Source organism: Cydia fagiglandana, chromosome 20, assembly GCF_963556715.1.
Source record: "Cydia fagiglandana chromosome 20, ilCydFagi1.1, whole genome shotgun sequence".
NCBI classification, from domain to species: domain Eukaryota; kingdom Metazoa; phylum Arthropoda; class Insecta; order Lepidoptera; family Tortricidae; genus Cydia; species Cydia fagiglandana.
Window position 1 is genome coordinate 15,496,172 of NC_085951.1, and position 14,018 is coordinate 15,510,189.

The 14,018-nt window shown below is 39.9% G+C and overlaps 1 protein-coding gene across 3 annotated transcripts; it reads right to left on the reverse strand.

The window, feature by feature from the left end:
* Positions 1-4,410: 4,410 nt before the first annotated feature.
* LOC134674664 (phenoloxidase subunit 1-like) lies at positions 4,411-13,694 on the reverse strand. 3 transcript variants are annotated; one of them, XM_063532786.1, is made up of 14 exons: positions 13,567-13,694; positions 12,994-13,186; positions 12,301-12,403; positions 12,105-12,225; positions 11,249-11,454; positions 10,605-10,733; positions 9,631-9,754; positions 9,082-9,246; positions 8,497-8,625; positions 7,941-8,119; positions 7,395-7,540; positions 6,779-6,861; positions 5,629-5,781; positions 4,411-5,309 (listed from the first exon to the last, which is right to left on the reverse strand). In XM_063532786.1, the coding sequence occupies exons 1-14, from the start codon at positions 13,675-13,677 to the stop codon at positions 5,100-5,102; spliced, it is 2,052 nt and encodes a 683-aa protein (XP_063388856.1). In that variant the 5' UTR covers positions 13,678-13,694; the 3' UTR covers positions 4,411-5,099. The 3 variants fall into 3 exon arrangements, with proteins under 3 accessions (XP_063388856.1, XP_063388857.1, XP_063388858.1); XM_063532787.1 differs by lacking the exons at positions 12,994-13,186; positions 13,567-13,694 and adding an exon at positions 12,887-12,952; XM_063532788.1 differs by lacking the exons at positions 12,994-13,186; positions 13,567-13,694 and adding an exon at positions 12,780-12,851.
* Between the last annotated feature and the right edge of the window lie 324 nt (positions 13,695-14,018).

The window sequence follows — 14,018 nt, forward strand, 5'->3', positions numbered from 1 at the left end:
CATCGGCTACGAGCAGCCCGACTACGACCGCTACAGCTACGGCTACAGCAACCCCGACTACGTTGGCTACGGTGGACTGATCGAGCAACCAGTCCCTTACGACATCGGGCGACAGGGCATCGGCTTCGACAAGAGAACCGCATTTGCGTACGGCTTCAGAATGCCCTTGACTTATGACATCTTGAAGATACTCAGGAGGTATCCCGACAAAGAGGTGCATAGCGTCAAAGCGTAATTTCATTAACTATAATAACGAGCAGCTTTGATGCTTAAGGCCGAGCCACACCGGATTGCGTGTGCGTGACGTGCGCGTGTGCGTGCGCTAAAATGTTGGAGCTGCACACGCACACGTCACGCAAGCGGTGTGCCGTCTCTCATAAGGATTTGTATACTACAACGCCGCACGCGCACGTGCACGTCACGCACATGCAGTCGGTGTGCACAGGCCTTTAATCACTATTCAATAAATTTCATAGTTCTTTGAACATTCTTCTTACTAATATCCAGCTAATATCCTATTTTATTTACCTGGTTTTACATTGTTGTCACTACACTTTATTTTATAATTCTCTTTCAAATCTTCAACCAATAAATTATTTTTCAAGTTCATTATTTCTATTTCTTGTTTATTTATTTTTTCTTAATGTAACAAATAGGTTGTCACATTTTCATAAGGATCTTTTATAAGGATATAATATGCTATTATATCTAATTATGAATGTGGTAGACTTACCTATAAATATTGCTATTATATTCAAGTTTTAAAGCATCTGATTACGGGCTAAAATATGGTCTCATTGTAAAAGTTACTTTCCACGACCTATACTTAATATTAGAGATTTCTTACATTATTTGTGTTATTGAATGTATTTTTTTTTTGCTTTCCACTCTTTACCAATAATTAACACCCTTTTGCCTTTTAGCATTTTTGAACTATTAGATCTTAAACTGTATTTTTTTATATAGATCATGATGATTTTTTATTAAATAAGAAATGACTATTTGAAGTATAAGTTGAAGTTTTATTTAAAAAAATTACAATTAAACTAAATACAAACTATTCTAAAATAAAATAAAACTAAATCTAATAAAAAAGGCCCCTGCGGCAAAGGCAAGGCAAACTCCCCAATATGCTGGCTGCGTTATGCTTAACTGTCAGACTGAAGCGTTATCGTTTGTATTTAGTTTAATTGTAATTTTTAGTTGTTTTTATTTATTGTTTTTTGGCATGTTTTTGTACCATATATATGGTCCTTAAACTGAAATAGGTATGTAGATGTCATATGAGATGTTTGTTGAGTATATAACGTTGCCAGTGAGCAGTAGATGTATTAACCCTTTATAAGGCAGAGGCGATATATCGACCACATACGCTCAATCAGAAATTCAACCATACTGTTTTAATAATAGGGCTCAAAATCGTTTGCATTAATTGAATATTCAACTTGCTTTTAAAATAGATTTTTGAAATGTAGGCTTCTGATAGCTGCAACAAATTCTGCGATAGCACGTCCCTGTCAACGGGCCTTATAAAGGGTTAAGGGTTGGCAACGCGCATGTAACTCCTCGGGTCATATGCTTGTTTGCCACCAACGTGTGGTACTCGTAGTGGCAGAGGCCGGATTGGAGACTGGAGGACTTCGCTAATTTTTCTGTAGTAGGTAAGTATATGACATCTATTTCGGTTTATAATTTACATATAGGTACATATGTAGGTACTAGGTACATACATAGTAGATAGTGTGACTACCTTAAAAACTCAATACAATCATTTACAACGTAGTTGAAAGAAAGAAAGAAAAAGAATATAATTTATTTGTTCCCAAAGTGTGTAACAATTCCTATTTTACAGTTGCGTTTTGGATTCTGCGTTTTTCTTTATTTCTCGTTTCTCTTCGGTTAAATTCTATAACCCATTCTATTATTGTACCTATATTAATAAATATGATTGTAGTATGGTATCATGTTCGCGGTCGCCTGCGTTAGAAACGTTTATCATTAGGTAATGACCGGTTATCGATGAAGCCAGTGCAATAATTAACGCTCAGTAAAGCGCAGTTCCGACTATTATTCAGTATTTTAACCTCGATATTAACTTCACTCGAACAAAGTGAACCCACTTAGCCAAAAAATGGTTTCAACCGACAAACTAGGTCGGCCCAAAAAAAGTCTGCAGCGGATTTGATAGCCCACGCAGTGCAAGTGTCATTTATACGTAATATTTTCATAGAAGTTTGACGTTTATAATACTTTCATTGCGTGGGATATCAATTCTGCTGCAGACTATTCTTGGTCTGACTCTACCTATAAGTTTTCAATTTTTCATCTCATGATTATGTAAAGATGACCATAAATGTTTACCACACTTAATGCAAATAAATATATTTATCCATATATCATCAAAGAGAAAAAAAAACATTTAGAAATCAATAGAAATATGTGACGTCCCACGGGTAAACGTACCTTATGGCGGTTGGCGCTTACGCTATTATTAACGCCACTCCAATATTGTTACGGATCTATGCGACGTAAGCGCCAGCCGCCATAAGGTACCTTTTTCCGTGGAACGTCACATATGGTCATCTTAAGAACGTGGTATATTAATTTGCCATCTTCTTAGAATTTAGTTTTATGTAAAACTATTACCAAATTAGCTGTCAACCTCTCACAACCGCCAGCGGGTTTTCCAAGTTAATTGATATTTTAATAGATTAATAAAGTAACGACATCATAATGACAGATTCATCATTTCTGCTGTCACTCGCGCCATGGCTGCTCCTACGCAGGTATGTTTTAATTTTATATTTTCTAAACGAATTCTGAGACAAGGTAATTGAAGCTTTATTGCATTAACTTAAAGCAGAATACGCGCGTAAGCGGATATATATATTAGAGTGTTAATACGAGTTATTTGTTAAATCTGTTAAAGTCATTAAAGATATACATTTAACGAAACACAGAAAACTTATTTAGTGCCTAATGTAGTGCTTAATTGATTGTAAAACAATAATATCTAAAAGTTACTAGCATATCTTGACAAACCGAGCGTGTTTTAAATAAACGAAAAAACAATTTAGAAACACTCTCGTGGTACTTAGATTATTTTCACCATTTCATTTATTTCAAATAATGCGGTACAGTTAACATGTCACAGTACTAAATTAAATTAAAATGAGTGTAACTATTTTTCATATTACCAATAAATACAAAGAATTTACTTTTCTATTTGCAGATAATTCTGATCATCGCGTGCGCAGTAATTCTCACAGACTGTAAATTGCGAGGGAAATTCAGCATCGTACAGAAGAAAACTCAAGAAGTAAACTCAGACGCTGATGCAGAACACCAAGTGCTTGAAAAGATGAAGACAAGTGATGCTAATCGTGTTGTTACAGGTGTAAAGACTCAAGATTCAGATGCAATCTTTTTTCCAAGTGATGATGATACGAGACTTTATCCTGATGTGAATAAGATTGTCAGTGAAACCCTAAGTGCAATGGATAACAAGAAACGTAATGAAGTTGTTAGGATTACTACTGACACCCCTTTGTTGCCGAAAGTAGTGCCTGCTGTTGAAGCAAAAGAAGTTTTTACTAATCCAATCCCAACAGAGGAAGATACATACAAAACTAAGAACGATAAAGATAATATTCAAACAAGCCCAAGACCAAATCAAGATCCTAAAGAAACTGATGTTTCAGAAGCGAATGTTCTTCAAGAAAATGTAACTGCAAACAATAATATAACAATGAAAAATGATACAATACAATCTAATGAAACCAAGCCAGACTTATCGAGTAGATTTGGAGATACTAGTAGCTATATGATTGTTCCTGTCAATAATGTCCAAACTTATCAACCGATACAAACAAACCCCAATCTGCAAAGTACTATCCCACAACAACAATATAGTTTTAATAATGATCAAGGGAATATAATGAATCCTACAAATGTTGGTGACAATTTGCAATATATTCCACAAAATACCAATGCAAATTATAATGGGAATTTACCACAGGATACAAATATAGTTCCAATAACAGTTTCAAATACTTACATGCTCAACGGTCAGCTATACGCCGCATTGACCGTACCTAATAACATGAATGTACCGAGTAGCATATATTTGATAAATCCACAACTGCCACAGTCGGGATATCGGGTGGCTAATAACTTGCCAGTGTATAAGGTGGTGCAAGGTGATGGATACAATGTGAACAATGTTCAGTTTGCGCCAATAAATTGAATAGTTTGAGTGTTTTTTTGTTTTTTTTTCGTATTAAATAAATCTGGTGACAACGTATAAAACATCGACTAAAGTAAGAATATAAAATGCTAAAAATAAAATAAAATTACTTAATTAATAAATAATAGGGATGTTTAGATGGGTAAGAAAACAATAGTATTTGTTAAGAGGCTAGATTTACTCAGTCTTGTCGTTGTAACTATATACAGTATGTACATATGCAATAGTTATCATAAAACCCGTTTGCTAAAACTAATTTAACTAACATGCAAATAAGAAAAAGTAACTAAATATAACTTATCTAATCGTTAACTTATCTTTGATTTAATTTCCTAGGTATATAAAAAAGTTGTATTGTAGACCAGCTAAACCTTACCTACAATAAGTAACGATCTAATCACAGCAAATAGTATTTGTACTTATAAGTTCACTTAATGTGCTATGTAAAACAAGTCAAACAATAAAAATGATGTCACAAACATTAAATATAACGTAACTTACAACTAAATAAAAGCATGTTTGCTATTAATAAGCAACGAACCCGAAGATAATGTTACCATTAAAAACTAATTTACTTAAAATGATTCTACATTTATCGGTGTCCAATATTCGTAAAGCAAGGTCGATTACGATAAACCAAGGTGCCTTCTTTCATTCTATACCCTAACCTAACCCTAGTTTTGGCGACAATATTCAGTGAAAGTAAAGGCGGTCTCTTTCTCTAAAAACGCGGTTCTAGTTATTATTTCCATTTCTTTTATGTTTTCGAAGCCATTTGATGGTGGCCGTTGATGGTAGCGATGTTGTATTGGATAATATTGATATGGTTAGGGCAGTTTCTGTAAACTAAGATCTACCGCTTCCCTCTGACCCTTGTGGCATCAGTGAACTTGATCCTGCACTCTCGCACAGCCATGTTGGGCTGCAGAAAATCGGAGAGGGAACGCGCGGGGTTGGGGCGGTCGAAGGGGAACCCCATGGCGCGCTTGTCCGGGTACTTGCGGTCGCGGATACCGCAGTACGAGGCTGCATCGTTACAGGAGCCTACTAGGTCTTGTTCAACCTAAAACAATAATAATGTTAATTTCACTTTTCCTACAATATACTGCCAATGCCTGCTGCGACCGGTTCATGGGTCTCTAATTGTTGCACCTGTGAACAGGTTCCAGCAGGCGTTCTACATGACATTAACCTCCTGAGTCCCCTTTGTCATTATTGCAGTTTCGAATTTGGAACCTCCTTGTATTCCATTTTAATTCAAAATTTGATTTGGATTAAATCCTTCATAAGGGCCTCAGGGACTCAGGAGGAGCTCTCCAAGGGGCCTGCGTGTTGGATTTATATCCCCACGGATGGATTCATTAAACATAATTTCTCCTTACCCGATCCTCGTTCCAGTTGGTGACCGTGACAAACAGCACGCAGGGGTACCCCTGGGCGGTGCCCTTTGGCAGCAGCATGTGGTGCGGCCAGCCGCAGCCGCAGAAGTCGAACTCGGCCGCCTGGTCGGAGCCCGGCTGGCCGGGGCGCGCCTCCTGGATTCAAAATTAAACATGTGTTCTAATCTAACTGGCTTCGTAAAACAGAAGGAGGATATTCTCATTTCGATTGTATGTTGCTTATGCGATTACTTACTCCGCTAAACATTATTCGGCAAGAAGCACATTATTATGTCATCGAAAGATAGTAGAGCTACAATATTAAATGGCTAAGTTCGGACCAAGTTAATTCTGCTTAGATTTTGTAGTGAAAGAGATTAGAGGTTTCTCCTCTTCTTTTTCTTCGTATAAATATGATGTTTATAGTGGCGCTATCGTACTTTGTCGCTACAGAGCAAATCGATACAGAGCTAATGTAGACGTACTCTACAATATCTAGTTAATACTAACAAGCAAGTAAGTTAATCATGTCATTAACAAATAGAGCTAGTTAAGAGTCTAAACAAACTCCGCACCAATTTGGCAAACAACAGAGTGCTATCATAAACGTCAAATTCCTTTAATAATAAAATGTTAAGTGTCAACTAAACAACGTCTTAATCTAAACATTACTTAACAGAAATGAACCTAAGATAGAACCCTGAGGTACTCCTAGTTTAAAAACCGGGCAAGTGCGAGTCGGACTCGCGCACGAAGGGTTCCGTACCATAAAGCAAAAAAAAAACGGAAAAAATGCAAAAAGAAAACGGCCACCCATCCAAGTACTGACCACGCCCGACGTTGCTTAACTTTGGTCAAAAATCACGTTTGCTGTATGGGAGCCCCACTTAAATCTTTATTTTATTCTGTTTTTAGTATTTGTTGTTATAGCGGCAACAGAATTACATCATCTGTGAAAATTTCAACTGTCTAGCTAACACGGTTCGTGAGATACAACCTGGTGACAGACAGACGGACGGACGGACGGACAGCGAAGTCTTAGTAATAGGGTCCCGTTTTACCCTTTGGGTACGGAACCCTAAAAATGAGTGTGTCATAATCTACGTAATCGAAGGCTTTCGACAGGACAAAAGTATCTTAATATGGTTGTTACCTGGCTACGGAAGGTGCGCTCGTAGGGGATGGTGACCGAAGAGTCCTTGCTGTTGTGCTTGATGGTGTTGTTGCCGGGGCGCACTAGAATATGCAAACGTTTTAGTATCCAGATTTACCCTTAGGGCCACCTGCACCATGGGATGGTAACCTAACCTAACTTAACCCGGATTTAACCGGTTAAACCTGGAGTTAGCATGGTTACCAGTACAATTTGACCTTTGGTTAACAGTTTAACTGGTTAAACCCGGGTTAGTGGGATAGTGCAAGTGACGCTTATTCTTTTGAAATCTTACTTTGAAATGGTTTTCTTACACCTTACTACTACTACTACTACTTAATGGCGCAGCGACCCAAAATGAGTCTGGGCCTCCGACACGAGTAAACGCCAGTTGTCTTTATCCAGCGTAATCTGCCGCCAGTTATCGGATCGCGCAAGTAGGTACGCTTCAACCTCATCGCCCGAGCAATATCTGGGACATCCGATCGGTCTTCGCCCTAAGCGTCCCATATATCCCTTTCTTCTTCTTTCTTTCTTTCTTTTTTCTTTCCTTGGACCTTGGACGACTTATTTTTAAAACAACTTGCGTTGAACTAAAGCTAAGGTGAAGACTTACAGCCAACGGAGAATTTGTCAAGTTCCACCATTCCGCGCCTCTGGTCCTCGAAGGGAAGCGGTTGTCCGCTCTCGTCCTGGACGGGGGCGAGGAAGATGCGGACAGTTCCCATCAGTGACTGGCCGCTGGTGTTGTTCACTTCGATGCTGAGGATGAAACAAAATTATGCTATAGCTAGAATTTCAAGAATTTCTAATATTTTGGTTAAACTGATTAGAACCATCGGACATGCTCCAAAAGGCTACACGACCAACCCGCTGCTGTATGTATGGACATATTTTATACTCGTCGTAATCATCTCCTGCCCTGACCGATTTGATCATGGCAATCAAATTTTTACTGACAAAACTTCCGTGAGACACAGACATATTAAATATATCAAAAAAGCAAGCTCCTCATGACCCTCCTCGGTACGAAGTGAAACATGTCGAGCGTTTTTCTACTTCAAATACGTGAGTGACCCGTTCTTATTATATTTAAATTGTTACTGGTTAAGTAAGAGCGACTTTCGTGAGCTTTCAGCGGCTAACAGCCTTCTGTACTAACCTGTAGACAAAGTCCTCATGCTGCAGATGCGTGAAGCGTGCTGGCATGCTGCCTCTTGGCTGGAAGTCCAGGCCTCGGGACAGTTCCACAGTGCTCTGCTCCCATTGGGTGGCGAAGGTGTTGGCTCCCGCGCGACCTTCGACGCTGATGGAGGAAACGCGGACTGAGGGGAAGTCCAGCTGAAAGAAGATAATTAGGCTCCCGTTTTCTCGTAATCAAAATTCATGTCTTGGTCAAACCGCTCCGAGAACCTCCTAATTACAGTTTACTACTTCCGCAGTTATAATGTAGTTGTGAAAGGGGTCAAGATCAGCAAAGTGAGATTGTGAAAAGTACTTATTCTGAGTGCCGTAACTACCAGTATTGGGAGTACACAGTCATGTGCAAGTTACGGAAAGTGGCATTGTATTGGGGGCGTTACGATATATTAGGTAATCAATCGATGAACCTAATGATTATAACCATAATATACTGTATGTTGAAGATATTGTCGTCACAGATCCTACTAGTGATGACAACGATGGTAATGATAGTTACATGATGATAGGTCCTTTACCTGCTGCTTGCTGTAGGGCGTGAGCTTAGCCTTATGCAGGTTGAAGATGTCATCGACGTAGGAATGCCAGCGGTAGAAGATCGGGTCACGCATGGCTGTCGCTGAGTCTCCCATCACACCGAATTGTTCCTGTAAAGTGAACCATCATCACTCCTTTTCTACGTAATAGTTATCCTTTTCAGCCTGTTATCGGCACTGTTGAGCAGCTTCTCTGCAAGGTCCCGGTCTGCCAGCCATAACAATAATTAAATTGAAGTTTTATCTGGCAAATAAATGGAGTACTTAAATGCTTAGTTAACTACGGATAGGATGTATCTTCGAAGATAGGTGGCTCAAAATTTTGAACTCAATTTAGGATATTGGTAGTAAAAACATCGCAATATTATATAAATAATTTATATTTGAAGTCAAACGAAGCTGACCTGTAGGGTTAGTTTTTCTGGAAATAAGAAATAGGTACTTACGAGATGTCTGTGGTCAGGGTCGTGAGCATAAGAAATAAACACGTGTCCCATGTTATGCAGGAAGTCAAACGAAGCTGACCTGTGGGATTAGCTTTTCTGGAAATAAGAAATAGGTACTTACGAGATGTCTGTGGTCAGGGTCGTGAGCATAAGAAATAAACACGTGTCCCATGTTATGCAGGTCTCCGTACTTGGCGGCGTTGCGGCTCAGAGCTGACGCTTCCATCAGGTTTCCTAGGATGTCTATACCGGTCTGTTCGTCTAAGGGCAGCTTGCGACCGCTTGGCTGAAAGACGAAAACATTCAAATCACGAATACAGTACGTTGGACCCGGATATGTCCTTAAACTACGTCCAAAAAAAAGAGTTCTGTGCACTGAGAATGTCATCTCGCTTTGTGCCCAACTGGGGAAGTACCTCCACCTTACAGAAAATCGTAGCCAAATAACACTAGACCTTACTCATAGTGTTGTGTTCCTGCCGGTGAGTAAGGTTGCCAGAGCTCAACGAGGGTGCCAGGTGTTAGGGTCGGCAACGCGCATGTAACACCTCTAGAGTTGCAAGTGTCCATAGGCTACAGTGACCGCTTACCATCATCGGGCCGTGTGCTTGTTTATTACCGACGTCGTATAAAAAAATTGTCTTATAGTCATTAAAGAGTTAACACTGACCAGATCAATAGCGCCCTCCTCGATCGCCTGGATGAAGCGGTCGCGCCAGGTTTCCAACTGGGACACGTCTGCGCGAATCTGGTCCACCGGCCGGTCTAGGTCTTTGATGGTGCTTCCGGAAAACCTATACACAATCTTAATTAACACCTAAAGACATTGATTTGAATAAATTCCTATTCCTAATATATATCAACGATCTCCCTAAAATACTTGACCAAACTAGCATCCTATTTGCAGACGATATCTCCATAGTTTTTCCATACTCTACACATGAAAATAACCTAAATTCTCTTTTAAACGCCACCCTCACTAAAGTAGTTGATTGGCTAAATCTCCATAACCTTGAATTAAACATAGAAAAAACAAAAATCATGCAGTTTAAACCGCATCAGAAAAGTAGCTTATCCATAAATTATAAACACAATAATCAAACCATAGATTGCGTAAATTCCTCTGACTTACTAGGCATTGAAATAGATACAAACGTAAACTGGAAACTCCATATCCAAAAAATCATATCAAAACTCTCTTCATTTATATACGCTCTAGGAGAAGTAAAGAAACATACAGATGTAAAAACCGCCTTATGTACCTACTATGCTTTTGCTCACTCCTGGCTCCGATACGGTATAGTTATGTGGGGCAACAGCACCAACATACACGACCTGTTTATCTTACAAAAGAAATGCATTATTGTGTTTATTTCGCTTTCAAGGATGTACCTAGAGACTAACCAAAAGATAACTTTGGGACTTTAATCGAAACATCCTTCTGTAAATCTTTAAATTCGCAGAAAATAGTTTTTCCATTGACTGAAAGGCTAGGGAGGGTTTACCTTAAAAATAATCCTATAAACTAGAATGATATCAAGTGAATACGAATGAGACATTACTTCTATATTTTGTGAGATTGTTAGCAACTGTCGGTAAATCTGTGGAAATATATTTGGGAATACGAATTTCTTGGTTGGTTACCTGGGAGGCCAGGCGCGGGAGGCGACCTGCGAGTCTAGTTTAGGGAAGTATCCTTCTTCGATGGGAGCCCGGAAATCCTTGTAGCGCTGCACTCTTTGAAGGTTGTTGCAGAGACGCTCAAAGTTGTATCTAGAAAAAAGGTATTAATTATGATAGGATATTAGGTAGGAATTATGATAGACACTGTAGACAGGGACACATTTTGAAGTCGAATGGTTTGCAAAATAGGACATAAGTACTTACAGTAGGTATTTTTTAAACTGGAGTTGTACCTACGTCATATATCTCCAGTGGGCAGGGCTGGGTTCGAAACATCCGCTAGTTTTAAAGCTTTAGAATATTTGCAAACGTATGTTTCTCGCCAATTTGCTGATGATCTGGAGCTGCTCTCAGCAGTCTCAAGAAGTAAGACCAGAAGGAAGATGATGTCAAGGGTCAGATACCAAATTATGCAAGACATAATAGAATAATTCGCCTCTCCTGTCCGTGTTGACGATGTTTCTGTCAGCGGCCTCGAAGGGGTAGACGAGGTGCCAGTGCCAGTGGTGCAAGTTGACGCAGAAGTACCGGAAGTAACTTCGCCAGGCAGAACCCAACCAGCAAACAGGGAGCAACCAGGAAGTTACGCCAGAGAATGGACATACCTAGCGATGATCTGCTGGTGCATGTAATAGAACAGCTCTCCTCGTCTATCCTTATTGACGATGTTTCTGTCAGCGGCCTCGAAGGGGTAGACGAGGTGCCAGTGCCAGTGGTGGAGGTTGATGCCGATGTCCTCGCGGAAGTACGCCACGCGCTGCTCCGGCTCCGCATCAGCGGCCGTGTAGTTTTGTGGGATAACTACTGGCATCTGTGGAGATTTGTACAAATATTAGTCAAAGTTATCGCTCTTATTTATTTATTTATTTATTTATTTATTTACATCTGTCCCCATAAATAATGAGACTCTTACATAATACTATTACTTATTCTGTGCTCTTACAGATAAGTTAAAAGCTTGTTAAAATCTTGATAACATTGCATTGACTCGATGTTTAATCTTGCCTGGTTTATGGGAGCGTAATATAGACAGAGATTTTACGTAGGTAGGTATCATAAATAATATACTTTTATGTACCTATATTACTAAATTTACTTACTTATACTATTTACCTATATTAATAAATAACTATGATGCTTAAGCGACGATGATGTCATCTACAATTCGTTTATTAATTAGGTAACTCATTAGCACCTCATATACCTTTATTTCATTTTTAACGTTGGGGAAATGCGTTTGCCTGGGCCAGATGGCATGCGTTTTCGCGTGCCATCTGGCCCAGGGGAACTAGGAGAGATGATGGACTAACCAATGGTAGGACTACCGTTTAAAAAGAACCCGATATTCCTGTTTGAAAACTAATTTAGAATTCCATCGTGTGGAATAAATAGGCACGAATCTGGCCACAGGTCTGGCTCATAAGCGGACTTTATAGGTTCCCAATCTGCAGCGTTACGTACCCTGGAGCCGTCAGGCACGACGGTGGTGGTCTCTCGCGCCTTACGGAACACCTTGGGGTCCACGAACTTGTCGGGGAACGTCTCCGCAAACGTCGGGATGTTCAGACCCTTGGTGTCAGGCCTGGAATAAAACACAACTACGTCAAATTTTAAACTAATGGTTGGTACATAAGTAATAGTTTCTGAATGTATTTACCTGTGCAGTATGGCGACGGAGAGACAGTAGTTGAACATGTACGGGTTGATGCGCAGCTGGCAGTACGAGCACACCGACTGCAAGTCGGAGACATCACGCATGTCTGAGGAGAGACCGATATTAAATTATAGAAGCTCCAGCATGGTACAGTCACCTACTGTAATAATACGTAACACAACAAAGGCCGGAACAATATCTGCACTATCTTATTAGCGTGCCACATATTTTTGCGGCCTTCAAATAGTAACATACTACTACTAAGGTGACTGTACTTCAGAGATGCAAGGACCTTTACTAAAGGCGTAAAGTTAAATTTATTTTTTGCTGAGTGATAGAGATCACAGAGTGTCCTGGAAAAAGGTAAATGTAACCCTCAAAAGTCTTAAAACCCTTGAAAGGTGAGCTGGCGATGCGCGAGCACGAACAGCGAGAACTGCTCGTTGTGGCAGCTGCATGCAGCGTCAGTAGACGGGACTTACTCATGAAGATGTCGGTGAGTTTCCCCGCGAGCTGGCGGTGCGCGGGCACGAACAGTGAGAACTACTTGTTGTTGCAGCTGCATGCAGCGTCAGTAGACGGGACTTACTCATGAAGATGTCGATGAGTTTCCCTGCGAGCTGGCGGTGCGCGGGCACGAACAGCGAGAACTGCTCGTTGTTGCAGCTGCATGCAGCGACAGTAGACGGGACTTACTCATGAAGATGTCGATGAGTTTCCCCGCGAGCTGGCGGTGCGCGGGCACGAACAGCGAGAACTGGTCGTTGTATGGCAGCTGCATGGGCAGCGTTAGGTCCGGGAGCGCGATGTTGCGGACGGGGATGGAACGCCCTGAGCCCGTGCCGAACTTGCTCTCTAGCTGAGTTGATGCGCTCTTATATTTCTCCGGCTTGAAAAGAAAGCGTTGTACAATTTCATGTAAGTAAGGTACCATTGTAGTGATTTTGTTGTTTGCTTGCTTTTATTTTGTACTTTTGCTATTTTGTTTTTTTTAGTTTGTCAATGGCATGTTTGTTGTGGGTACCTAATATGAAATATGAATAATGAAATTATCTATCTATTAACGACTCCAATGACCAAGCATTGTATTGCCATGTTATTGAAGCACTCCGAATAAAAAAATTATTAATTAAATCAGGCGTTACTTTGCTAAATTCCATTCTAAAAATTAGCGAGTTCATATTGTTATTTTAGCTTAAAGTTTTAAAATGAGAGCCTTATTCTTCGCGGAGTGATCGTAAGATTCTTAAAATTTGGGTAGGTACTCACGTAGAAGTTGTCTGGGAGTTGGAAGACAGCATTGTCATCGCCCTTCTGCATAAAGCAGGGCTCCGTGGGCCGGTCGAAGAACAGCAGCAGGTCCTGCTTGTTGCCGCTCATGGTGCTGAACCAAGAAAAACAAAATTAATAAGAGGCGAAAGTTTTTGTGCCGACTAGCGACATCTAGCGGTGAGTAGCGGAACCTTTGAAACTAAAACAGAAAAACTCATAGATTTAAATCAAGTTTAAACAACTGTGTTAGTATTTCAACTAATATTTAAACAAACTAAATTAATAACATGTATTCGTAGCAACAAATTATTGTTTTAGTATGCAAACCTTACCTCAAGTTAGAAACGACAAAAAAATATTAGGTGCTTTCTAGAGGGATATCTCCATAAATTGCCTCATGTAATATCTGTAAACTCACAAAAAAGGTTTAAACGTTAAGTTAAACAACA

What these genes read in the sequence shown, in the direction of transcription:
- LOC134674664 (XM_063532786.1), bottom strand. Translation starts at nt 13,677, where the DNA reads ATGAGCGGCAACAAGCAGGACCTGCTGCTGTTCTTCGACCGGCCCACG. An exon ending in ACTCATCGACATCTTCATGA is followed by an intron (nt 12,404 to 12,993) that starts GTAAGTCCCGTC and finishes GTCTCTCCTCAG; the next exon opens with ACATGCGTGATGTCTCCGAC. An exon ending in ACCCTGACCACAGACATCTC is followed by an intron (nt 8,626 to 9,081) that starts GTAAGTACCTAT and finishes TTCACTTTACAG; the next exon opens with GAACAATTCGGTGTGATGGG.